General features: G+C 35.4%; 1 protein-coding gene across 2 annotated transcripts in view; it reads right to left on the bottom strand.

Moving 5' to 3' along the window:
* LOC150109287 (sortilin-like) overlaps window positions 1-27220 on the bottom strand; it is a 508125-nt gene that overhangs the window by 255868 nt on the left and 225037 nt on the right. For both annotated transcript variants that reach the window (XR_016549652.1, XM_090406996.1), the window contains exon 13: window positions 25747-25822. Coding sequence is in view for 1 of the 2 variants with exons in the window: in XM_090406996.1 (XP_090263122.1) it covers window positions 25747-25822 (76 nt within the window). In the remaining variant the exon portion in view is untranslated. The remainder of the gene's footprint in view (window positions 1-25746; window positions 25823-27220) is intronic.

Below are 27220 nucleotides of genomic sequence, written 5' to 3' on the forward strand. Positions count from 1 at the left end.
TAATTGTCTACTTAGATGTCCAAAATATTCAAGTTTTCATTCTTTAGTGATTTTCATTAATATTCTTTTCATTTTTGCTTTATTTAAAACATCTTCATTTTTCAGTTTCTCTGTTTACGATATTTTCAACATTCTTCTGATGGTCCACATTTCAAGAGCATCTAATTTTTTCTCTGCTTCTTTATTTAGAGTCCAAATTTCACTGTTGTAGACCAGATATAGCACTTTATTAACTGTGGATGTTAGAACAGTTTTCATATCAATAATGGCTTTTCTCACTATCTCTATTTTTTTCTCTATTTCTTTAAGAGAATTTCCTCCATTTGTAAACATTTGTCCCAAATATATAAAAGACTGAACTTGTTCAATTTTTATTTGGTTAACAGTTATATTTAGTTTCTTATATATTGGTTCTAGGAGCCTGTGTAGCTCAGTGGATGTGGCGTTTGCACACCACGGCACTTGGCCGTACGAAGGAAGACTTGGTTTCGAGTCTAGTCGGCGACTAGAGGAAATTTTTCTAAGCTTTTTTTCGACCGGTTCCCGAGTTAGTCGATCTCTGGCACGGGCATGCGGGCTTTCCCTCCCGGAAACTCGGGTTTTTCGTCCCGTAAACTCAAGAAAATCGACCGTAGAACCCACATTATTTCAGACATTAAATATATTGTGTTAGGGACCACGAGATGGTGGCACATTTGAGTCGTCTCTCTTCACTGTGCACCGCTTAATTAGTGATAGCCTTGGGCCATCTATCTCTGATTTGGTACCAGTGGAGATTGAACTGCCCACTCAGTCTCCAAAAAGTTAGATAGGGCTAAATGGCATCGCCTACTCCCCGTATACGGGAATAAAAAGGCATTAGCTGATTTTTTTTTTTTTTTTATATATTGGTTCTTTTGATATAATCATGCACTTTGTTTTCTTCAGGTTAATAATTAATCTCATGTCTAAGCTTCTGTAAATTTCTGTGACTAAGTTTTGAAGATCATCTTCAGATTTAGCTATAAGGACCATGTCCTACCCCCTACTTTTACACCCTTCAATTATGTAATATATTTAAAAACTTGTTCACTATATATATTATACAGTAATGGTGATTAAGACACATCCATGTCTTACTCCTTTTTGATTTCAAACTTGTCAGAATATGCATTTTTGTATCTTATTGAGGCCATTTGATTACAGTATATATTTGTAATTATATGTAGATCTTTTCCATTTAACTCGTTATTCTGTAGGATATGTATTAATTTCTTGTATTAATTAATATGTATTAATTTTTATTTTTGATCAGAAAAATAAAATTTATCTGACGGAAAAAAAAAAAAGATAAAATAATTATAAAATACCAAAGTTAGGTCCTACTTTAAGAAAACTTTCTTACACAATTAAAATATCATATGATAAAAAGAAGATTAAGTAATTATGAAATGTCCAGGTTAGGTGCAAATAAAAAATAAAGTATTAATATCATATAAAATGAAATAAACATTATGCAAATGGGACAAAAGTGGACACCAAACTCTTTAGGTAGAGTCGAATCTGACCCATTGTCTTTGAATTCTTAATAATGTATAACTACAGGTAACCCTAGTATAACACGGATGTTAGGTTCCATAGAAATGGCACGTTATTTAAATCGCGTTATCCGAGACTCAGATCACATAGAAAAAGTAGGGTTAGGTTCCAAAATCATTTTTCTAAAAAGATTATATAAACAATGACATATATTAAACAAAAATATTTTTTTATTTAATTCAGGTAATTAATGTAAGTTAAGAAAACATATAAACTATGAAACAAAATACATAGTGTACACCTATAAAAATATAAATTGTGCCTAAACTACATATTGCTTATAATGCATAAAATGCTTTAGGCAAAATAAAATGAAGTGCATATTTCAATCTTCATCACTGTCTTCAAAACTAACATTTCGTAGATGTTCTTTATTTACGAGTGGCCGGACGTCGTCATCACTTAAAATCTCTTGAACATCATTTGCATAATTGTCATTGCATACTTCGGTTGGTTTAGTTATCAAGAAGTCAGTAATAAGACCTTGCTTACCACTATGCTGCAATTTTTTATTAAGTTCATAATACAGAGCTAAACAAATATCCAATTATCTTGTGAATTTTCCAGATCACAACATCGAGGGGTCATTATCCATAAAATGACTTTCTTGCCAAGTTCAATCCTTCTGCTAATTTCTTTAAACTGAATTCTATAACAGATTCATCGCAATCAGAATCTTCGGCAGAACTTTCCTCATTTCAACGTCATCTATTAATTGTACCAGTTCCTTCTCATTTAAATCTATTTCACCATCAATTAATTCGCTAATTCATTTTCAACCATATCGCAAAAGCACTCTAAGTGGCCATTACTATAAAAATAAATTTTTCGCATAAAAAAAAAGCATTACATATTGTATGTAACTCACCAAAAAATAAAGTGTTCAGCTTGAGATTAAGACACTTATGATTTTTAATGCTTTCCTGGTAGAAAATGAAGACAATTTTAAACAATAAGCACTTTGAAGAAAGGGAGGAGGAGTACTGTTAATGGTAGCATGAGTTGTGCCCATCTAAGGTGGATTTGCAAGGTGCAAATAGTGGTCATGGTTTTGAGGCGGTATGGTGTGGGGTAGAAGTAAACAGGATGAAATATTTAGTTGGGTGTTGCTATAGACCTGGTAATATAGAGGGTAATGAGAAGGAAATGTATAGACATATTGGCCTAGCTAGCAAGAAATGAGTTATCACTATGGGCGACTTTAATTATGGTAATATAGACTGGAAGCAAGCGACTGCATCTGGGGGTAAAGAAAATTAATTTTTGGAGTTTTTGAAAGATCCTTTCAAATTACCTTAGGCAGCACGTAACGGAGGGTACACAAGGATCAAGAGTATTGGATTTGATCATCTAATCAGGTGATGTTATTATAAATGAGGTGTCAAACTTCCACCAGCTGGTGAGAGTGACCACGAGGTGATCACGTGCAGGGTGACCAGTCATTCGAGGACGTCTGTTAGAAAGGGATATGTGTGGAATTATAAGACTGGTAATTAGGAAAAGCTCAGGAAACAGCTTGCAATAATAAATTGGAAAGAGGAACTGGATGGAAAGGAAATCAATGCTGCTTGGGCCATACTCAAGAACTATTTGGTGGAGGCAATATCAGAGTGTATTCCAAGGGTCAAGAGGGTAAATAGAGTGGGTGTAAAATGGATGAATCAAGAGATAAGGTATGCAATCTGGAAGAAGAAGGTATTATGGAAGAAACACAAAATGAGTATTTATAACAACCAGTTGCATGAGAAGTACAAAGATCAGGTGAGGAAGGTGACTAGCTTGATAAGGGTAGCGAAAATGCAATATGAGCAGCAGTTAGCTAAAGCGGCAAAAAAAAAAAAAAAAATCCTAAGGAGTTTTTTCGATATGTCGCCAGTAGAAGAAAGAATGATTATGGTAGGATGGGATTGATTGGTTAAAACGGAGGAATGATAACCGCTGCAGAGGATATAGTTGAGATATTTAGTGAGCAATTTCTAAAGGTATTTCATTCTTGTGAATGTGGCATCATGCAGAACTTGAAAGCAGTGGGAAAGGAGGAGGAGAAGGAGGAACTGTTAGTAAGTGAACAGGAGGTATATGAGGAATTGAATAGACTTGATGTAAATAAGGCTGTGGGACTTGATGCTATTTCACCACGTGTCTTGAGGGAATGTGCCAGAGAGTTAACAACAGCTTTTGTATATCTTTTCAACATGAGTCTCTCACTGGGTCAAGTTCCAAAAGAGTGGAAAGAGGGTAAAATTGTTCCAATTCATAAGGGAGGTGATAAGAGTAAGGCTTTGAATTATAGACAAGTCTGTGTGTCTGGAGTAGTGGTCAAGGTATTAGAGAAGTTAGTTAGGAATAAGATTCAGAATTGGGTTGACAACAAAAAAAATACTCTTTAGCGGCCAGCATGGATTTACTAAAGGAAGATCATGCTTTAGCAATCTGCTTACTTTTTATAATAAAGTGACAAATGCGTTGGATAAGGGTGTTGCATATACAGTGGTATATTTAGATTTTGCAAAGGCATTTGATAAATTGCCACATGACAAGCTGATAATTAAATTGAAACGGATGGGGCTGAACAGTAGATTGGTTCGCTGGATTGGAGAGTGGCTGTCTGATAGGTATCAGCGAGTTGTCTATGGAGAAGCGATATCCCAGAAGAGGAAAGTTACTAGTGGTGTACCTCAAGGGTCTGTTTTGGGTCTATTGCTGTTTAATTTGTATGTAAATGATATTTGGAGAGATCTGAATGGTGATGTGCAGTTGTTTGCAGATAATGCAAAGTTGGGGAGAGCTATCAGGAGTAGTGTGGATGCTGTAGCTTTGCAAGAGGACGTGAATACACTGGCAGAATGGGTGATAAGTGGAGATGTCAATTCAATGTTTCAAAGTGTGAGGTTTTGAAATTTGGGAAGCAGAGATGGGATGTAAAGTACACAATCGGTGCAAATATCTTGGAAGAGGTAGAGGAGATGAGAGATCTGGGAGTGATTGTAGACAAGGACCTAAAATTTCGGAGACATGTTACTAAAATTGTGAAGACAACACAGCGGATAATGGGAATGATGTGGAGGACATTGACTTGTAGAAGTAAGGATGTTATGGTTCCTTTGTATAAGGCTCTGATCAGGCCACATATGGATTACTGTGCACAGATCTGGTCACCTGGTTTTCAAAAAGATGAAATTGCGTTGGAAAAAGTTCAGAGGTGATTGACTAAGGTGGTTTCTGGTCTCCGGAATGTAGAGTATGAAGACAGATTGACAAAATGCAATTTGCAGAAATTGGTGGATACAAGGAGGAGAGGATATGATCAAGACATATAAGCTGTTAAGAGGTTATTACCAGATTAATGTCAGGGAGGTTTTGCACAGAATGGGTGAGGATAGCAGATGAACAAGAGATCATTCCTGGAAGCTGTATAAGGAGGGTGTGAACAAGGGAGTGAGGAGCAGGTTTTTTACATGGAGAGTGGTGAGTGATTGGAATGCTTTGCCCGAGAGAGTGGTGAGTGCAGAGACAGTGAATATATTTAAGGCATAGTATGATAAACTGTGTGTATAACAGTGGACCTCCCACGATGAGTCTTTGACTCCATGGAGGTTTTTATAATAATAATAATAAACAATTGACGTACATGCATGCTAAAGGGTATTTCCCCTAATATAAATCGCTACTTATACATGGATATGGGCAGACACAAATTTAACGAAGATAAAATTTAATTTTTAAGTCGCGTGTTGAAAAATATATGAAAAGATAAAGGGTTACTACAGTTTGTCTAATATCGAAACCACGTTGTATAAGTACTGCGTTCAACAAGAGGTACTACAATTTGCAGACTGCGTTATATCGAAACCGCGTTGTATAAGTACTGCGTTATATATGAGGATTGCCTGTACATTCTTTATTTATCATTTCTTTCCATAGTCCTTGTAAAATTTTTGGTGTTGTTGTTCTTTTATGTTCTCTCTTGCTTTTTGCTGTTTACTTATTTATTTTCTTTTATGAGTAAATGGCTATCAATCTGATCTTGAGCTAGCTTTGTTACTCTAAGTTACGTTTAGATATCTCTGATACCATGAGAATTCTGGAAATTTATTTAACGACTACACCACCACCAGGATTCTCTTGGGAGGTATTAGGAATATTCTATGGCCCTCGTAGGATATACTATGTTCAATTATTTAGAATCTTAATTTCTGAGTCGTGGCAATTCTTCGAATTCTTTGCTCACAGGTTCGTATATTTTTTTTTAGAGACAGTGCATTGTGTAAAGATCAGGCAGTATTCCACATTAACAAAACAAAACATATTTATTTAAGTCAATAGCAATTATACTAGATAGTACTCTACTATATAAATCTTCCCTTAATTGCATCCTATGCTACAAGTTATGATATTGCAACATGTAATATACATTCTCAATCATGAACATAAAGCAATCATTTTCAAAACTAGAGCTAAGAGTTCTACAATTCTAATCACAAGCTTTCAATATTTTGCTCAATCATATAATATATCTCTGATTTCAGGCTTCTCAATCCATAACAATGAAGTTTTCTAACTTAGCAATGTCTTATGGACTCTCAGGCAATCCTCTACAAACCCAATAAAAGTATGATAAAATCTACTCACAGTTCCTTATCTGCACACTTAGTTATACCAGTCCCCTATATCTTTATTGCTTCCATAGACTGCTCTTCCATCCTAACACTCTGCCCTTTTGTATAGCATCTCATAGTCGTCGTCGTTCGGTGGCTTACTCCCAGGACTTAAAGCATAGTGTCGCAGGCATTTCCCAGTCAATCACAGGTGTCCGGTGCACGATGCAGGCTCATTCACTTGCAGTGCATGCTGGTACGTTGCTCTGCTTCTTCTGCCCACAGGCTATGTTCTTCGACTTCAAACAGGCAGATAATCTGCAGGAAGAAAATGGCATTCCCTCGATCATGCTTTCTTTCTTCGAAGGTTTCCTATATACGACTCTGAGAGTATCTGGACTAAGGGTCGGAGAACACCCCCCCGAATATTCCCGCACAAACGGTTTTGATCTTTATCGATGGTGGTAGGAATATGAAATTTTGGGTGACCTTCATCACTAATTGTTCACTCTCAAATTGCACTGAGAACACGTTGTGATCCTATTAACTGAAAGCTTCAGTACTATGTCGCTTTTTATGACATTGTCCTTGAATTACACATCTGGCTGAGATAGAGAACAACCTAAAGCACTTTACTCATATTTACAATCCCTGAACAATTTAATGTTATTCTCTTTAAGTTCACTACCCACATGAGTTTTTACAAAAAAAAAAAAGAATGTAACTCCAAATAGTAGTACACAATATACATTTATTTACAAGATTTGTGAAAGTGTCGATGCAAAAGGGAAGAATATCTTCCCTTCTGCTTCAACTGCATCGAATTTTACAGTCCTCTTGCATACATTCTGCCTTATGCTCCATTGGCAAGTGTTTAACATTAGTAAAGGTCAGTGTCATGCTACTCCTTCCATATTTCGTCCAGCAATGAAAAAGAAGATTAAGAATATCCACACCCATCTTCTTGTTCATCATTTTGACCATTCTACCAGATATTGTAGTATACTGTGAAACTATCTCTAAGTGTGTAATGTTCTGAAGATTACTTGGCTGAACCAAGGTTTACAAGTTAACATAGAGACTGACATTACAGTACTAGATATGCTCTCAAGTTTCTTGCAAATGAGGTGCAGCTGGATGTGCTGCTGCTGGTTGTTCGACACCTTTATGCTTCAAGTTTGTTTTTACCTTGCATCACTCCTTCACATTGTGATGCATGTTCGTTTTCCTTAGTTATTCGTACATCCTTTTATACTTGGAAATATTTTAACAATACTTCCAAGGCAAGAGAAAATAACATTTTCAATGTTATTTTCTCTTGCTTTTATTTCCCCTTGTAAACATAACTGCTGTGTAAACAAATTTGTCTTTCCTTTTTAGTGAAGTTACAAACTCTGCAGTGGCTAGAGTTCAGAAAGTAAATTTTAATAGAGTTAAAATTTTAATATAAATTTTAATAGAATTGCTTTGTTGAAGTCAAAGAGAAGAGTAGGAAACGAATACTAGGCATATCGAAATGTTTTAAAAAAATTTGGAGGAAATGGCAAACTAATAACAACAGTAAGTACCTGCTGGAATTCTGTTTATGACATGAACTAGCCATTGCTGATACTATGTATCAACATAAACACATACACAGATATGAATGAAGAAAACATACCAGAAATATGAAAGTGTCGATGCCTATGCAATTGTTGGTAGTAATATCTTTGCACCATTTAGTTTTGTGCAGGATAAAATTGAATATCATACTGAAAAGAAAAAATGTCAGATGGTTTTAAAAAGAATCAAAGTTGAGCAACATGTGAAGGTGAAATACAGACTTAACATACAAATATTACTGTAAAAAACAAAAGTTTGAAATCAAGAACCTGACTGTGGAGTTTCTGTGACAAACTATGAATTAAAAACCAGACAATGATTCAGCCAGAGGTATGTCATAAGTTTGTCTGCAAGTATAGAAGAATCCAAATGTCATGGTGGACTCAAAAAAGAAATTATAAAAAAGACATTATAGAAAATAGATAGGCATCAGAGATGAAAACAAAAATATAAAATCTGAAGTGAAAGGTATTTAAGACATCTGGAGTAATTACTCTAAAAGATTGCTGAAAGAGAGAAGCAGTGCCAGAATTTAGTCACTACTTCTTTCAATGGATAATACTTAAAAGGAAGAAGTGGTAGAAATACTCAAGTGGAATCAGGAGTACATGAAAAACCTGAAATGTAGAAAGACAGCTAGAGTGGATTATATACAATCATCATCATCATCATCATCATCATCAAATTCCTGCCATGTACCCTCAAGGGGTGTACAGGATATGACAGTACTACATGAAAAAATTACATCATTACTAACTTCCTATCTACAATTTTCCTCCAAATCAGTCTATTACTTGTCAAGACTCCAACATTATCAGATCTTATATTTCTATCGTCTAAGGCACTTTGTACCGTATCAATCCACCTATATCTTGGTCTTCCTCTGGGTCGTTTTCCTGCCAACCTGGCAGAGAACACTTGTTTTGCTAATCTTTCTTCTCCCATTCTATTTAAGTGACCATACCATCTGAGATTAGCTCTGCTAACGCATTCCTGGATGCTGACAATGTCAAGTTCTTTCCTAATATCCTCATTTTTAATATGATATTGCCATTGATGCCATCTGTTCACGCCTCTAATCTTTCTCAGGACTCTCATATCTGCGGTCTCTAGTCTTTGGTCAAGTGTTTTACTTCTGACCCAGCTCTCAGATCCATAAGTTAAAATTGGTTTGAACACAGTCTTGTATACAGCTAATTTAGTGTTCCGACTAATTTCTTTCTTATTCCATATGAATTTATTCAATTGACTTCCCACGATACCAGCTTTGCTGATTCTGTTGTCTATTTCTATATTTAGTTTACCATCTTCAGTAAAAATTGTGCCTAAGTAGCTGAAATGTTTTACTTGTTCCACAGGTTCTCCATTCACAACACAGTTGACATTTTCAATGATTCTGCCTATTTTCATTGTCTTTGTCTTTTTATTGCTGACCTTCATACCATATCTATTACAACAGCTATTCAATTTAGTCAGAGAATCTTGCAGACTTGTAGCGGATTTATTTAGAAGTATAACATCATCCGCATAAAGCAAAGAGCTGACATTAACATCTCCAATTTTGATATCAGGTTTAATACCACATTCCTTCATAATGTGATCCATATAGATAATGAATAACAGAGGGGATAATGTACATCCTTGTCTCACACCAGATTTAACATTAAACCATCTTCCTGTACTTCCTTCAATTCTAACTGCTGACTTACAACTCAAATAAAGACTAAGTATTGCTTGATATAATGCCCCATTGACACCATATAACTGCAGCGTATTGAATAGATTCTCTCTTGGCACCTTGTCATATGCCTTTTCCAAATCGACAAAACTTAAATACAGATCTTTGTTATATTCCCATGCTTTCTCGACTATTTGTCGTAAAGTGAAGATCTGATCCTGACAGCCTCTATTTGGCCTGAATCCAGCTTGTTCTTCACCAAGCTTTTCTTCCACAATTCTTCTCAACCGTTTCTCAAGTATACTTGCATAGATCTTGCCAGGAACACTCAGTAGGGAAATACCTCTGTAATTCTCACATTCAGTTTTATTTCCCTTTTTATATATGGGTACTATGAGAGCTCTACTCCAATCATCGGGAATTTGTCCCTCTGTCCAGGCTTTCTGAACTATGCAGTGCAACCACTGTAAGACTCTTATACCACCATACTTCAGCATTTCTGGTCGAATATCATCTACTCCTGCTGCCTTTCCACAATTCAAGCCTTTGATGGCTTTTTCTACTTCAAGTATAGATATGTATTCCTGACTGCATGCCTGGTCAGTGTTTTTTATCACTGTGCTGTCATCACTGCTTGTTTCATTTAACAGTTTTTCAAAGTAATTACTCCATACTTCAAGGATATCTTTTTCTCCTGTTTTCATTTCACCTTTATCATCTCTAATTCCTTTTACAGCACTCTTTCCTCCATTCCTAAGCTTCTTCAACAACCTCCAGAATATTTTGCCACCTTCTTGATATTTATTTTCTATATTCTTGCCAAAGTCCTCCCATGACTTTTGTTTAGCTAGTTTTACACACTGTTTAGCTTTCTTACATTTGTCTCTGTATTCTGTAAGAGTAAAAGCTGACTTATTTGCCAGGAACTTTTGATATGCTTTCTTCTTTTCCTTCACTGCCTCTTTAACTTCCTGTGTCCACCAGGGAGTTCTGATTTTTTTATCTTTGCACACAACCTCACCACATGCCTCTCTGGCAGAATCAATCAATGTTTCCTTCAGAGTTTGCCACTGAATCTCCAAGGTTTGATTCCTGTTCTCAAACTCTTTCATTTTCTTTTCAATAATATTTCTGTATTTTAGTCTACAGTTTACATCTGAGAGCTGCTCAACTTTTATTCGCTTTAAAACTTTCTTACATGTTATTCTTTTCAATATGAAATTCAATTTTATCCTGCTCAAGACTAAATATACAATCATAAATTCTCAAATATGAAGGTATAAAGGTGCTTCAGTGGTCGCATTGCTGAGTTCACAAGGCATGGTCAGTGGGCTGAATTCTAGATAATTGGAGTAAAGCTCTCATAATACATCTATAAAAAGAGAAATAAAACAATGTGAGAATTACAGAGGAATTTCCTCTTGATGTTCCTGGTAAGATGTATGCAGGCATACTTGAGAAAAGTCTAAGAAAACTAGTTGAAGGAGAAACTTGGTGAAGAATCAGCTGAGTTCAGGCCAAATAGAGATTGTCAGGATCAGATTTTCACTTTAAGACAAATAGTTGATGAATCATGGGAATATAACAAGGATCTGCATTAAAGTTTTGTAGATATGGAAAAAGCATGTGAGAAGATGCCAAGAGAAAAGCTGTCCAAATTGCTACAATACAAAGTGAATGAGATATTATACAAGAGTAATGCATAGTCTGTAATTCCACAGTTAGAAATGAAAGAAGTACAGGAAGATGGTTTGATGAAAAATCAGGTGTAAGACAAAGATACAAACAACTTCCACTATTATTTCTCCATGTGGATGACATTATAAAGAAAAATGGCATCACACCTGATATCAAAATTAGAGATATTCAATTCAGCTCTTTACTTTATGCAGACAATGTAATACTCTTAAATATTAAATAAATCCAGTGCAACTCTGAATTCTTTGATGACTGAATCACTTCTATAGAAAATCTGGTATGAAAATAGCAGGCACACAGAAAACATCACTTGCATTTTCAATGGAGAACTCAATTCAGGTGTTAAAAAAATTGTGCCACAATTTTTCATTTATTTAGGCACAATTTTTAGTGAAGATAGCATAGGAAATATGGAAATAGACAACACAATAATGTGTAAATATGTATAAATATATTCAATCCTGCCACTATAACAGAGTTGAATATATTTATTCAACATGAACGTTGAGTAAATGAAAACTGAATAAACTGAATAAATGGAAGAAGAGAGAAATTAGCTAAAACAATAAACTAGAAGTACAGGTAACCCTCGTATAACACGGTACTTATACAACACGGTTTCAATATAACATGGTCTACAAACTGTAGCAATCCTTTATCTTTTCATATATTTTTCACCGCATGACTTAAAAATCAAATTTTATCTTCATTAAATCTGCATCTGCCCGTATCACACGTGTAGTTATAAGCACCGAATTTATATTAGGGCAAATACCCTTTAGCATGCATGTACGTCAATTGTTTACTGTATAAAGTGTTTATTGTTGAAAGTTGTCTTCGCTTTATGCCAGGAAAGCGCATTAAAATCATAGGTGTGTTAATCTCAAACTGAGCACTTTATTTTCTGGTGAGTTACATACAATATGTAATGCTTTTTTGTAAAAATTTTATTTTTATAGTAATGGCCACTTAGAGGGCTTTGGTGATATGGTTGAAAATGAAATTAGTGAATTAATTCATGGAGAAATAGATTTAAATTAGGAGGAACTGGTACAATTAATAGATAACGTTGAACCAACCAGCGAGGAAAATTTTGCCAAAGATTTTGATTGTGATGAATCCGTTAAAGAAATTAGAAGAAGGATTGGACTTGGCAAGAAAGTTAGGAAGTTATTTTATGGATAATGAACCCTCAATGGAGCACTCCGGAAAACTCACGAGAAGACAACTGGATATTTGTTTAGCTCCATATTATGAACTTAACAAAAAATTGCAGCATGGTGGTAAGCAAGGTTTTATTACTGACTTCTTGATAACTAAAGCAGTCAAAGTATGCAATGAGAATTATGCAAATGATGTCCAAGAGATTTCAAGTGATGACGACGTCCGGCCACTTGTAAATAAAGAACATCTACGAAATGTTAGTTAGAAGGCAGTGATGACAATTAAAATATGCACTTTATTTTATTTTGCCTAAAACATTTATGCATTATGTGCAACGAAGTTTACATACAATTTGTAATTTTATAAGTTTATACTATGTATTTGTTTCACAGTTTATATGTTTTGTAAATTTACATGAATTAAATAAAATATATTTTGTTGAGTATGTCATTATTGTTTGTATAATTAAAAAAAAACGATTTCAGAACCTAATCCTACTTTTTCTATGTGATCTAAGTCTCGCATAACGTGGCATTTCTATGGAACGTAACATCCACGTTATACGAGGGTTACCTGTACATTAGAATATTCAAACCAATGTTAACTTATGTAGTTGAGAGAAAAGAAAAGAGAATTATAAGAAAAAATTAGGGACAGAATTAACAGTATTAAGGATAGCAACATATTAAAAATGAAAATATTATAAGCTCTATACTGTCAGCACACAGAATGCGTGAGCAGAGCTAATCAAAGGTAGTGGGGTTCACCTGAACAGAATGGGAGAGGAAAGGCTTGCAAAACAAATGTTTGATGTCAGAATGGCACACAAGAAAAGACCAACAGGTAGATAGACCAAGATCTAGATGGTCTGATTCAGTTAGAAGTGTTTTAGAAGAGCAAGATATATCAAATCTGATAGTGTTGAAGTGCTGATAAATAGCAGATTAATTTAAAGGAAAATTGTTAATAGGAAGCCAATAATAATGTGAATATCCTGTAACCCTTGCAGATGAACCCTTGAAATTTTAAACACAAGACTAGATGCCCTTGCTAACTAGTCTAAGTCATGAGACCAGTTAGCAAAAACATGGTAGCCCGACTATTGGTTTGTGTGTATGAAATGATGTTAGTGTTTAGTTTTCCAGAAATTCTATGCAGAAATTGGCTGTGTGGGTGGGTGTGGGTGTGTGTGGGGGGTTACTATAAGCCATGAAAAACAATTTGAGAGAGAGAGTTTTTTTTTTTTTTTTGTGTGTGTGTGTAGTGAATTATGTGGTGTAAGTGAGGAGGAGAAGGAGAATGTGGTTTAATAAGGCAAGGGTATCTGTGAGCAGTACATTGGTAAATAATAAACAAAAATATATTATATATATACACACACAATAATATAATACATAATACAATATAAATATAAATAAAAAAAACTGGTTCACTATGGTCTGGTAGTGTGCAATACACACCCTCTCCTGGCCATGTCAACCCCACCTCCTCAAAATGGGGCCTGCTTCTACCAAAAAGCTCTGGCATCATCAGCAAGCAGTCCTGCTGTCAAAGGATATCTTTCTACAACAGTTAGAGGAAATGTCAACTAAAACTGCTAGATTAGTTGTTCTCAAACTTTTTCAGACTGTGACACACTTGGCAAAGCCAATTTCTGTTGGCTTTGCCAAGTGTGTCACAAGTGCTTTGTCCCCATAAATTTATAGTATTTTACAGTTTACACTACATTGACTACAGTTCAGCCCGTGGTATTTGATGATGTAATCATTGTCGTATTGCTGGTGGCTAATTGGTGGCACTTGAGTATTTGCAGCAAAATAAACCAATGTTACATAAATGTTAGGCTGGCAAAAGTATTCATACAAATATAATTGTATAAATAAGTAAAAGTGTACTGTAATTTAGACAAAAATATTTTTTTTTTCTATCAAACTTTGGCAGCACACTGCTGACTCTCTCTCTCTCTCATGGCAAACCATTTGAGAAACACTATGCTAGATGGTTCATTGCCCAATGAACTATCAATAACTTACTTACTGCAGACCTGAAGATAGTGATACCATATTTGGTCCAAAAGCAGAGGTTCTGGTTCCCAATTTACAAGCATACAGTATGAGTGATGCCATTTCTAAGATATGCCAAACATGTTCATGAAGATCCAGCATATCCCAATCTTCACGGGTGCAGATGTAAAGCAGTTTCACAGGCTGGCTGCCAGATAGCCTACAGGACCAAACTTGATGGTGACACATTTAGGAGAAGGTTTCCTGACTAGTTGGCACATAATTTCACATTTCCGTCACATCCAAACAAATTCAAAAATTAGAAATCATGATGAAGGTAGAAACCAGGCTAAACTACCAAAAAGTAATATACCACATAATGAAATAGCTGATTAAAAAAAGTTGTGTAAGAATAAAAATATTATTATTATAAAAGCTGATAAGGGAAATGCAACAGTTATCATGGATCAAGAAGATTATAACAAAAAAATGCAAGATCTCTTATGTGATGGTTCTACGTCCAAAATTATAGATCAAGACCCCACTTTGTCTCAAAGGAAAAAAGTCTGCCTGTTCGTACCTGGTGGGAGGTTGGTAATGATATGTGTTGGGGGGGGGGGGGGGGGCAATGTAGAGGCGAAGATATCATGTGGAGACCGGACATTCTCTGTATGGAAAATACCTCTAAGAGCCAATCTCTTCCCACAGCATGAACCCCTACTATTTTTCCTTCACCTCTGAAACATATTTACATGATAGTAAACCCAAAGAGAAATGTGTCATTGCAGTTAAAAACCTCAATCCCCCCCCCAACCAAAAAATCTCTTCTGCACTCAGCTAGCAACATCATAATTCTCCAAACTATGCTCTGTATGATTCCTTCTGGCATAAGGATGTACTCAGCTTTCATGCTATCTGATATTCCTTTCAAAGGATGCTTAATCTTAAATATCCTCTTTTTAACTTTCTATAGCTAGATTTCCTTGCATCATTATGTATCATTCATCTGGTCCTTAGTGCTATCCAAATTCTGAAAACCATTCTGATATGTTTGATTTCTTCTCAAAGCATGATTTCCTGCAATCCAACTGTCCTAACAGTGAAGTCATCTTCCATAGTACCTTTAACGTCCGCAAGTCCAACTTGCTCCCTTTTCCAATTCCACTTACCAAGCTTGAAGAGAAGCTAAGATATCTCCTGGAAGCAAATTGTTCATCTACCAATCAGAATATCCAACAATTTATTCCACTTACCCAACAATTTGATAATTTCCTAACCAGTTTTTCTAGGTATGCTGTTCAGGTGATCTCTCCTTGGGTAACTCTGCTCACACTCTCATTGAAGTTTCATTTTTAGTGGAATGCTCTCCACTCATCTATCCATAATCTCGCATCCTCTGGAACCACAACAATGCACAAATCTCATAGACTTTTTACTCCTCTTCCTTTCCATGGTCAGGCAACTGTTTCTGTTCCCCAGATCCAGATATTTGTGATCATGTTATAGAAAGTATTAATGCTGGAATGAGGATCTTCATTTCCTGATGTGTTAAAATTTCCTACAAAATATTGATGCCATTAATTTCAAATAAGACTGCTAGGGAAGTGCAAGGTAAAAAACAATATATAAGTAACTTGAGACAGAAACTCCAACTTCAATCACAGACCACACCGAACCCACAATAACTGCAAAGAAATAATTAAGAAGGCTAAGTCTGACAACAAAAGTATATATACTCAGCTGGCACCCATCCCACAGCATTAAAACAAGCCCATATATAGCTGATTCCAAACAAAAGTGATTTGTCATGCTGGCAACATATAGTTCACACCTCAGTTCTGTCTAAATTACATAATGGAGAAATTGATCAACAATCAATTTCTTCAACATCTGGAGAACTGTCAACTAATCAGTTGCCACCACTATCAATACTACCACTAATCAGGATCCATAGCAGATCTCCAAACCTGCATTACCCAATTTTGGACACATGCCATGGAAATGCCTGAAGAAGAACGTTGTGTTGCACTTGATATTTCCAAGATACTTGATAGGATTTTAGCTTTCATGGCTTCGTAACAAAGTGTCATCTTATGGCCTACCTTCCAACCTTTATAACTTGGTTGCCAGATTCTCTCAGGTTGTTCACTTTGTATAATGGTGGAGGGCATTTTCTCTTCAGATTTTCCACTAATGTAGTTGTTCTGTAGGCATCTATTATTTTACCCACTCTCTTCTTAATGGCATCTATCACTGACCTCAAATATTATCCAAAGTTTTGTTGATGTTAGTATTCTCCACTCATTCTACTCATATAACAAACATCTCAAGTTGAAGATCATCTATGATAGTGCCCCAAATACTCATCTCCACACACTCCTTCATGGTGGGACAAAAACCTAGTCAATTTCATTACTTCTAAAACATAGTTTTGTCTTCTTTTCTTGAAAGAAAGATCTAAGGTCATCTTCATTTATCTTTAAATATGCTACACTTAACAGTAATTAACAGTCAACACCAGCTCTCTGTTCTTGGACTGACACTTATCCCAACCCTTTTCTGGAATAAAAGCATCACTTGAATAGAACCCTTTGCTTCCAAAAAAATCTTGTTTCACTCAAGATGTTTGTCTAGCTTCTTATTCTGTACACAATCCAAATCTGCTCTCACATTTGGTATGGTACACCTAAAAACCTTTGTAAAAATTCTTAATGCTGTTTGGAATGCAGTTTGGCTGATTGACAACTTTTCTCTCACAGACTCTCTTCAGCTACTTTTCATAGATGATCACTCATAGAGATCTCATAGTTTCACAGTCTTTCTTCTACATATATTTCTATGGGTGCTGTTCCACAGAACTGGCATCTCCTCCATTTCTGCAAAACTTATAATAGCACAAGCAACAGTGGTCCAACATTTCAGTGAGTCAGTATTTCATCATTTCTGCTTGGACATACTAACTCACTGAAAACCAGCTATTCCCATTCATCTTCCATTTCATTTACTTCAGTTCTGTGAAATGTTCCATAAAGACTAAGCTCTTCCAAACGATTATCAACAGATTATTTTTCACTTGACCTCTGCCCACAGTTTTTTTTCCCTATCGGCTGTGTGTGTGAGTGATATAAAAATATTTTTATTTATTTATTTTATTAAACAAATTAATTAAATATATAAATAAAAATAAATAATAAATCAAGTGGTACATTGGAAGTTTATTTTGCACTTGGTTAGACTATAATAAATTTAGTTTAATCCTTTATCCAAGTGTAAGCAAACAAACAAAGCTCTTGTGCCTGAAAATATCTTCAGGACTGAGGATATTATTATAGTCTAACCAAGTGCAAAATAAACGTCCAACATCTTTCTCTAAATCCAGAGTAATTCAATAATAAGGTGGTACACCTGCTGACAATTTGTATAGGTAAATATGACCTCTCCTATTGCTTCTGCCTTCTCCTATTGCTATCTCCACGTTTGGGTCTGCCTCCCACTGACAAGACTTCAATAAAGGTCAAAACTGGTCTGGGTAGTGGCCCTTCCCTTAATGCATAGCAGTATACATGTCTGCAAGGAGATGTGCTTTGCATTATGGGAGATACTGAGACAAGGAGTGATGAGAGCTTGGTCCACCTTTGCTCGGAGTTGCCTGGTGTTGCACCACCCTACCTTCCTGAAGATATTTTCAGGCGCAAACTTTGTTTGCTTACACTTGGATAAAGGATTAAACTAAATTTATCAAGTGGTACATTGTTAAACAAGTATTTACAACATACCACCAACAGAAATCCCTGATCTTAGTAAGCGACCCTCTCCCAACCTGCAACATATCTGCATTATTCAAATTTACCATACACTCACACAGGTTATATTTTATGGCATGGAAAAATACAAACAAAGCTAGATGGGACAGCAATGGGTTTCTTCATCCTCTCCCATAGCAATTTTGGATGTGGAATTTCTGGAAAATAGTGCAGCCAGACTATGTGCATGAAGTGTTCGCTATTTGGTAGATAGCAAGAAAGATCTGTTATCACCTTCCATGAAGACTCCATTTGTGATCGTGTGTATGGCAAGTCAGGAAATGGCAGATCATGCTCTGAATACTCATTCAGAACATATACACACACACAGCATTAAATATTTGAAAGAAGATAACTGTGTTATAAAAAATTGCTAATAAATCTGAGAGACTAATTTTGGAATTAGCTTCAGCTACGAAACACTGCCCTAACCTCAATAAGTATGGCTGAATTAATTTGACAAAGAAAAGGCTGGAAGACAGTCATTCTACAACCACATTTAACCTGAATTCTCTGAATTAACTTCCTTTTGTTCTGGTGCCTAGAGGATTCCTTGCGAGTGCATTAGTTTCTTTTCAGTTACAATTTTAATGTTTCTACAGCAATCTAACTGAGTGCTTTGTTTTACCACCATTGTAATTTGTGTTCTGAAGATAGAAATCCAGTGAAATACTAGTAACTCAATAAATTTGTTATTTTGTTTTTCTGGTTGTCAATGCATAAAGCGCTTTGATGTAGCAACTACTTCAATGCATGCATTCAAGAAGACCTGCTACTGATTTCAGGTAGTAGTCTTCATGTAGCTTCTTCAGTGAGAGGGTGCAGCACCATGTCCTTCCAGTTCTCTCTGTTGGTGGCTTTCCTTTTTGTTTCTGCATAGCCATGATCTTATGTCTTCAAGCCATGTCCTTCGTTTTTTACCTCTTGATCCTTTTCCCCATAATTTTTCCTTCTAAAACTGTTAGAATCCTCTGTCCTGCTGAACTTCTCAGTACACATCCTGCCAATCTCATCTTTCTCTGGATCATTTTCCATAATAAAGATCTCTGTATTCTCATTCTCAGTAGGCATCTGTATTTGTCACGTAATTTGTCCATGAGATATTCAGAGCTCTCCTATAACATCACATTTCAAAGGCCATTATCTGTTGTCTTACTCTCTTCTTGAATACCCAGGTCTCATTTCCATATGTGAAAACTGGCTACAATAATGTTCTTATCATTCTTTTCTTTGTCTCGATACCCCAAACTTCTGAGCAGATCTTTATTTTTCCCAGAAGGCATCTTTAGCTATGGGTGTTTTTATTTTTATTTCTTTATCTTGCTTTCCAACTGCAGTAAAGTAGGTACCTAAATATTTGTATTCTGTTGTATGTTCAATTTTCATAAATTTGGTCTTTTTTGCATTTATATCTAATCCAAACTCTTTACCTTCTTCAATTAGTAGCTGCAGTAATTTGATTAATTTGTTTCTGTTTTCTGCTATTAGAATAGTATCATCAGCATATCTAAGATTTATTTTATACCATAGATACTAATTCCTTTTTTTGTTTTTCAATCTTTTTCATCACTGTCTCCATATAGATATTGAGATAGTGATGATAATTTTTATAATCCTATAGTGATGATAATTTTTATAATCCTAAGTACATGATCTTCTATGTCTAATTAATCTAATATATTGAACATTTTATTATGTTCTACTCAGTAGAAGGCTTTCTGAAAATCTATGAAGCATATATATATATATATATATATATATATGTTCCTATTTCTTTCAAGTGATCTTTCTATTAGTATTTTTAGTTCCAGGATAGCATTAATGGTTCTCATTCCTCTTATGAAGCCTTTCTGTTGTTCACTCAATTCACCGATTAAGGCTCTTTCAATTTCTTTGTTAACAATGGTTAAAATAATTTTAGATGCATGGGATATTAGGCTCACAGTTCTGTAACCCTCACAATTTTGTGCGTTATTTTTCTTTGGAACTGGTATGCAGATAAATGTGTAAAAACTTCAGGTAATGCTATTGTTTTATAGATATCCTGCATGGATTCCACTAAACAGATGTTATTATAGCCAAACAAAGCTTTCAAAGCTCAGCCGGGATATTATTGCACCCAGGGGATTTATTACTAGGAAGATTCTTAATTATGTGTTGTATCTCCTTTCTTGCCAGTAGAGCGGTATCTGTTGCTACGTCTAACTTAAGGTGTCATGAATCTTCTATCATGTTACCATTATCATCATCATCATAGAGATCTGATAAGTACTCCAACCATCTTCCATTTATCTTTTCCTTATCAATGATTATGTTCCCATCTTTCTCCTTGATGTTATTAGACTGTATACGTTTTGCTTTTCCATTAAGTTCTTTCACTTTCAGGAATGCTTCTCTGGTTTTGTTCTTATTTTGTAGTTCTTCTATCTAGGTGCACTTGCTTATTTTTCCAGTTTTCTTTCAATCTCCTGCATAACTGTTTGATTCTTTTATCCAATGTTTTATATCTTAATCTTTCTTCTTCATTTGCTCCTCTTTTCCATGTCTTTCTTTCATTGATAAGGTTGATTACTTCTTGTGTAACCCATAGTTTTTTTCTTTCTTTCTTCATCTTTATTGATGTGGTTCTTCAGCAGATGTTATGATTGGTGCTTGCAGTTAATTCGATTGAGAGGGTTTATTTTCATTTTGTAACTGTGCAAACAGCAGTTTTGAAACAGTACTGTATTTTATCCCCTGCTTTAAAGCATTAATTTCTTATAAATATATATACAGGGTGTCTCAAAAATATGTATACACACTTTGAATGATCATGAAGTTGGTATTTATCATAATACAGTTAACTTTCACATTGTAAAGTACACTACATAAATATACTTTTCATCCCTCAACGTCTGTATTCAAACTGATGACTGTCCTGGTCCAGGCACCGCTGATAACATGCAGCAATGTAATTGCAAACACCGAGAATCATTTCATCTTGTAGCTGGGTGCATTCTCTTTCAATTGCTGCTTTCAAGTAGTCAACTGTTGCCAGTTTTGAAGTGTAAACTTTATCCTGATAAATCGCCATAAGAAGTCCATTGGCATGAGGTCTGGTGAACTTGGGGGGGAGGGGGGGGTATTCTACAGAACCTCTTCTTCCAATCTCATCAAGATAGGCCCTCACATCTTGATGGTAGTGTGAGGGTGCCCCATCTTGTTGAAAATAAAAGTCCTCATCCTCAAAGTCCTCTTGAATACGTGGCATGACAGCTTCATGCAGCAAGTTCAAGTAATTGGCACCAGTTACAGTACCATTGAAAAAGAATGTTCCAATTAGTCCGTGTACTGATAAGCCGCACCACCATCACTCCTGGTAAATTGACATGATGTTCCTCCATAACATGCAGATTTTCAGGTGCCCAGTAAGTGCAATTCTGCCAGTTAATTGACCCATTTAATTTGAATGTGGCCTCATCATTCCACTCAATTCGTCTTGGAAATTGTGCGTCCTCTTCACATTTTTCCAAGTACCACTCACAAAACTGCATTCTCTTATCCAGATCATCTTCGTTGAGAGCATGCACTCTTCTTGGAATGTAACTTTTCCAATGACTGCGCTTCAACATACAATGGGCACTTGATTTTGATGCTCCTATCTCACAAGACGCTTGTCGCATAGATTTTCTTGAACTTCAACGAAACATTTCAATCAACCTTTCTTCTGTTGTGGGCCTCGTAGCTTTTCGTGGTCTTCCTGAATGTTGCTTATGGACATTTTGAACAGTTCCATCTTCTTCAAATTTATCTCTAATTCGAGTGATAGTAAGTCTCGTATGTGGATCTCGCTGAAATTCTCTTCTAAACTGTCTTTGCACTTCCACTACGTTTTCATACTTCCAGTAGCATTTTAGGATAAATTTTCTTTCCTCAAAGCTTAGTCTGGTTTCAACCATTATTTCAAATCCGTTAAACCTTGAAAATAACAAAAATTAAGTGAGTTATCAGCTGTTGAAGTGTGTCATTTCTTTGAGACACCCTGTATATATATACACACACACACACACATACGAGGATGGTCTCAAAAGTTCTCAGCCTAACAATGAAAAATCAAAATTATTTTTATTTTTTAACATAATCTCCCTTAAGATTAATACATTTATTCCAGCAATGCTCTGGCACCATTATCCTGTCCTTGTAGTGGTTCTCAGTAAGATATGCAAAATAACCCTCTACAGCTGCAATCATCTCTTGATTCAAAGGAAAGCACTGACCAGTGAGGAAGAATTTCAGTTTTGGGAAAGAGACAGAAGTCAGAGGGAGCCAAATCTGGGGAATAGGGTGGATGTTCCCACAATTCATAGTGCAGATCCCTTAATTTTGTCATTGCCAAAACACCTTTGTGGGCAGGTGCATTGTCCTGATGAAAGGTGATTTTTTCTTCTGCACACCGGGTCTTTTCTCACGAATTTTTTCGCCTAGTCTGGTTAAAAGATCGGAATAATATTCCCCGGTTATTGTTTTACCCTTTTCAAGATAATTAATAAAGAAAATGCCTTTAGCATCCCAAAACACCGATGCCATGACCTTTCCTGCTGATGGAACTGACTTTGTCTTCTTTGGTGCTGAACAACTGGCTTCTGCCCAGTGTTTTGACTGCTGTTTGGATTCTGGTGTGTAATGGTGAACCCAAGTCTCATCCATAGTAATAAATCAACACACAAAATCAGTTTTATTCTTTGTTAAAATGCTCCAAGCACTGTTCCGAGATTTTCATGCGAGTGCATCTTTGATCTGTTGTGAGCAAGCACGGAACCCATCTTGCGAAAAGTTTTTTCATTTGCAATTCTTTATGCAAAATATATCCTACATGTTCTTTTGAAATGCCTATAGTCTCAGCAATTTCATGCACTTTGACTCGCCAGTCATCCAATACCATATGCACTTGATCAATGATTTCTGGTGTTGTTACATTTTTTGGATGTCCTTCACATGGATCATCTTGAAGGCTGGTAAGGCCACGTTTAAACTTGGCAGCCCATTTCTTAATTGTCGAAAAGAAGGAGAAGAGTGCCCATAAACTTTTATGAACTTCGAATGAATTTCTTTTGGCATTAAACCTTCTTTTACAAAGAATTTTATAACTGCACAATACTCAATTTTATCCATTTCAAGGGGACAGACAACGCTTTTGTTTCAGACAGCTGTATAAAACAAACTACTTGATAGAATGACTTACAATTTCACATGGATGCTTATGACAGATTTACCAACTTAGAAAAAAAAAAATCTTGCCGATAATGTTGCCATCTATGGTCGAGACAGAGAAACTTTTCAGACCACCCTCGTACGTACATACGTACGTACACATACACACACACACACACACTACGAATGAAAAGCAATCCCACATCATTGTGTTGCAACCTCCAAACTTCATCACTGGGAGAACACATTCACAAGTAGCGAAAGTTCTCCATATCTTGATATATCTTAAACCGAAAAAGTATGCAGTATGACTCGTCACCCTACAGGACTGATCTCCATTGCTCCACAGTCCAAGTCCTGGGCACCTTGACCAAAGTCAACAGAAGATGTGTATTTGCTGTTGTTAACAAAGCCACATGGATTGCAACTCTTCTACAAAGATTCACAGCATATCTCTCTATGCATGACAGGGAAGCTCCTATGATTGCTTGGTTATCATTTCTTCACTCTCTATAGTCTGATGGCAAGATGGTACAACCATTCTTCTTAAGAAATAACTCCCATCATCAGTAATTTAGGACAACACAAAAAAGACTCTAGTGACTTCCAAGTGAAATGATAATCATCTACTTTATAAGTCCTAAAATTTGTGTATTGCACCGAAGCATTCAGAGTTGACTTATGACTTTCACAGTTAGATATGTAAATGTCTCATTCCCATTCAGATACTGAACAGTAAAAATTCTGAGAAGAATTAATGTGGTGGTATGAAGAGGAAGGGATGGCAACTGCAAGCTACTATATACACAAAATCATTCAGTCGATGCAAATTTAATTTGTCATTGAAATTAACAGAAATGTGCATTAGAGAATGTGAATTGTTTTCAACTCATAATTTAGTTTAATAGTTATAATATTTCATCTCTGTCACAGAGACATCTAGGATACAATATAAAAACTGTAACAACACACACAAAACTGTTGGGAGGGAGAGAGAGAAAGAATGGGCTAATATTGAATGTTTCCCAAATCTTGGGAAGTTTTACACAACCATATTTATTTAGATTAGGTTGGGTTTATAATTTTGCTGATCCCCCCCCCCCCTCATCCAAGTCAAACTAATATGTTTCTATTTACTGCAATGAAGGAAAATAGTTTTTTTCTTTTTCCATTTGACTTTGACTTCAAGGCATAGTCAGATTTGAATGACCACATTTGAGGTGGCATTTCTATAACATGGCACATTGCAAGAACAAAGAATCTTGTACTTATCTAGAAATAGAGAGGGGAAGGAGTCAATCCTTAGTAGAGCAGAGAAGAGCGGTCTACTTCATATGAAGTTTGAAAACAGTGCAGAGATTCGTTTAAAGTTCTGGCTTTTTTTTTTTTTTTTTTAAGCGCCCTAGATACAGAGAATAGTAATAGCATTACTATAATCTATATGTCCAGAGGGATGTGAGGTGACTGAAAGAACAACTATTTTGTTAATCTTTTTGGATTAACAAAATCCAAATATCCAGATTAATGAAATCCAAAAAGATCCAGAGAGTTTAGCTGTGAAGGAAGTCTGGCTGGAACAAAGATTGGAGGTTCTGCTAACAACAGTTTTAATGATAAAGAGTTTTAATGAAAGTAAAGGGAGAGGGTGATGAGAAAGTTTGTATGTATCTATCTGTGTGGGTAGATTTTCTGTAAACTGAGAAAGAAAGAGTGTCATTGGGAGACTGTGATTAGAGTGTCTAGTACAGGAAGACTATTATTATTTTCTTTTTCTATAATGAACTTAGATTCTGGGGTGCTGACTGCTGAAGTGCAGGAAGAAGGAGTCTAATGTACCTGAGCCATGTGGCCTAATGGAGACACACCATCAATGAATCTTAGCCAGCTAGCAAGCATGAAGAGCATGTTTTTCAAAATGTTCCATATAGAAATCAAGTAGAGGAGAAAGAGGGGGAGAGACAGCCAATTGACAATTTTTTTTAAGTAAGGTTTAAGTATGTGGTAAAAATGTGTTGTTTTCTTTCCATTAAATCTAACTATAAATTAACTGAAATTTTTTCACAAATTATTTAAAAAAAAATTCTTGCTATATTTTGAAGTCTCCTGTATTAATGATTAAAAGAAAGTACTGGAGATTATTTAACCACTATTTATACCAGTTAGTTTTTAACCTTATGACATTTATACCAGAAGTACATGAACTTTTTAACTCCTTTCTGATTGAATTATTAATGCTTTCAAAAGGAAAACTTGCTTATTTTATGATTCAACAGATATAAGTAATTCCAATTAATTTCTAAGTATGAAAATGGACAAATTTGGGACTCAAAAAATAATGTTTAAGTGATAATGTATATAATTATATCACCCCATTTATATAAAGAAAACAGAATAAACATCAATAACAATACCACCACTGCTAATAAACTTACTTCGTTGGAGTTGATTTGTTATATATACTCCTCGCATAGAATGAACACTATAAAAATCTGTGATACCATCAGTAAACTAGAAAAGAAGCATTAAAAGGAAAATACATTTAAGGATTCTTGTGTTACAAAGGACTTTAGCAGAATTAGCTAAGAACTCTATGTATTGTTTATCATTTGCATCATATTAACATACATAGATATTTTTTTTAAACAAAAGAAGAGAAACTGAAATAAGTTGATCATTCTCATTTAAATTAAATTAATATTTAAATTAAAGCAAAGAGTACTCAAATTTATGTGAGAAAAACATAATTTTATCAACCAGTATATATTTATAATTAAAAAACTTAAGTGTTATGAAGTGTTTGTGTATTTCATGTGGTAATATACATATTCTTCAAGGGCTGTCACAAATAAAAATTATTATGGCAGGAGATATTACCCACTGATATTTTCAGTAAATGTCAAGAAGGGTAGAGTGAACCACTGTGAATCAACATCACTGTAGGCCTTGAGACAATGCAAATTACCTGTAAAATGCAAAATATTTCAAAATTTTCTACTCATGAATAGCAACATGGCAGTTAGACAAAGATGGCCAAAATTTTTAACAACTTATGGTACACATATGATGCCATTCTCCTCTAGAAACAGAATATAAAAATAATAATTATTAGACCTAGTAACTGCAGAGAAAAAAAAAAAATGGCGGCGGCATGGTCATTCCATGATTTTAATTTAGATTTCAATCGTTTCGTTAAGTGTGAGGTCTGTTATATGTATTCCTTCGATTACATATATGATTTGTGGATGTTTAGTGCGGATGGAAGATGGGTGTGTGCGAAGTGTGACCTGAACGAGGAACTGATGAATGCGAATATGAAATTGATGACAGAAAGTACTAGTACCAATTGTGTTGCGAGTGCATTTTTGAAAGAGAGGCGAAAAAATGTTAAAAAATCAGGAAAAAAGAAAAAGAGCGATTTGGCAACCGTAACGGATGTTAAAAGGGACGAAAGTGAGGCGGAAAGAAACGAAATTGAGAGAACGAATGAAAGTAGAAATGCCGTGATGCAGAAATTGCAAGTAAAAAAAATCGAAAGAATAAATGATAGCGAAAAAAGAATGAATGATGGCGAAAGTTGGACGCATGTTGGAACGAAAGTACTGAACCAAAGAAAGATGAATGACAGTAAAAGTGAGAAAAATGATAGCTAAAGTTGGATGCATGTTAGTCCGAAAGTACGGAAACAAAGAAAGATAAATGACAGTGAAAGTGAGAAGAATGATAGTGAAAGTTGGACATATGTTGGACCGAAAGTATGGAAACAAAGAAGGATGAATGAGAGGGAAAGTGAAAAGAGGGGGGTCAAGAGATAGAGAGAATGTGTCGCGAGGTTCGGAAGGTGAATTGGATTGGATGAAGCAAGAAATGAAATGGATGCGGAATGAAATTAAGAAAATTCAGGTCAAA

The sequence above is a fragment of the Typopeltis vanoorti genome, chromosome 2 (genome assembly GCF_054136105.1).
Source record: "Typopeltis vanoorti isolate ZY-2024b chromosome 2, IOZ_Tvanoo_1.0, whole genome shotgun sequence".
In the NCBI taxonomy this organism is placed as follows: domain Eukaryota; kingdom Metazoa; phylum Arthropoda; class Arachnida; order Uropygi; family Thelyphonidae; genus Typopeltis; species Typopeltis vanoorti.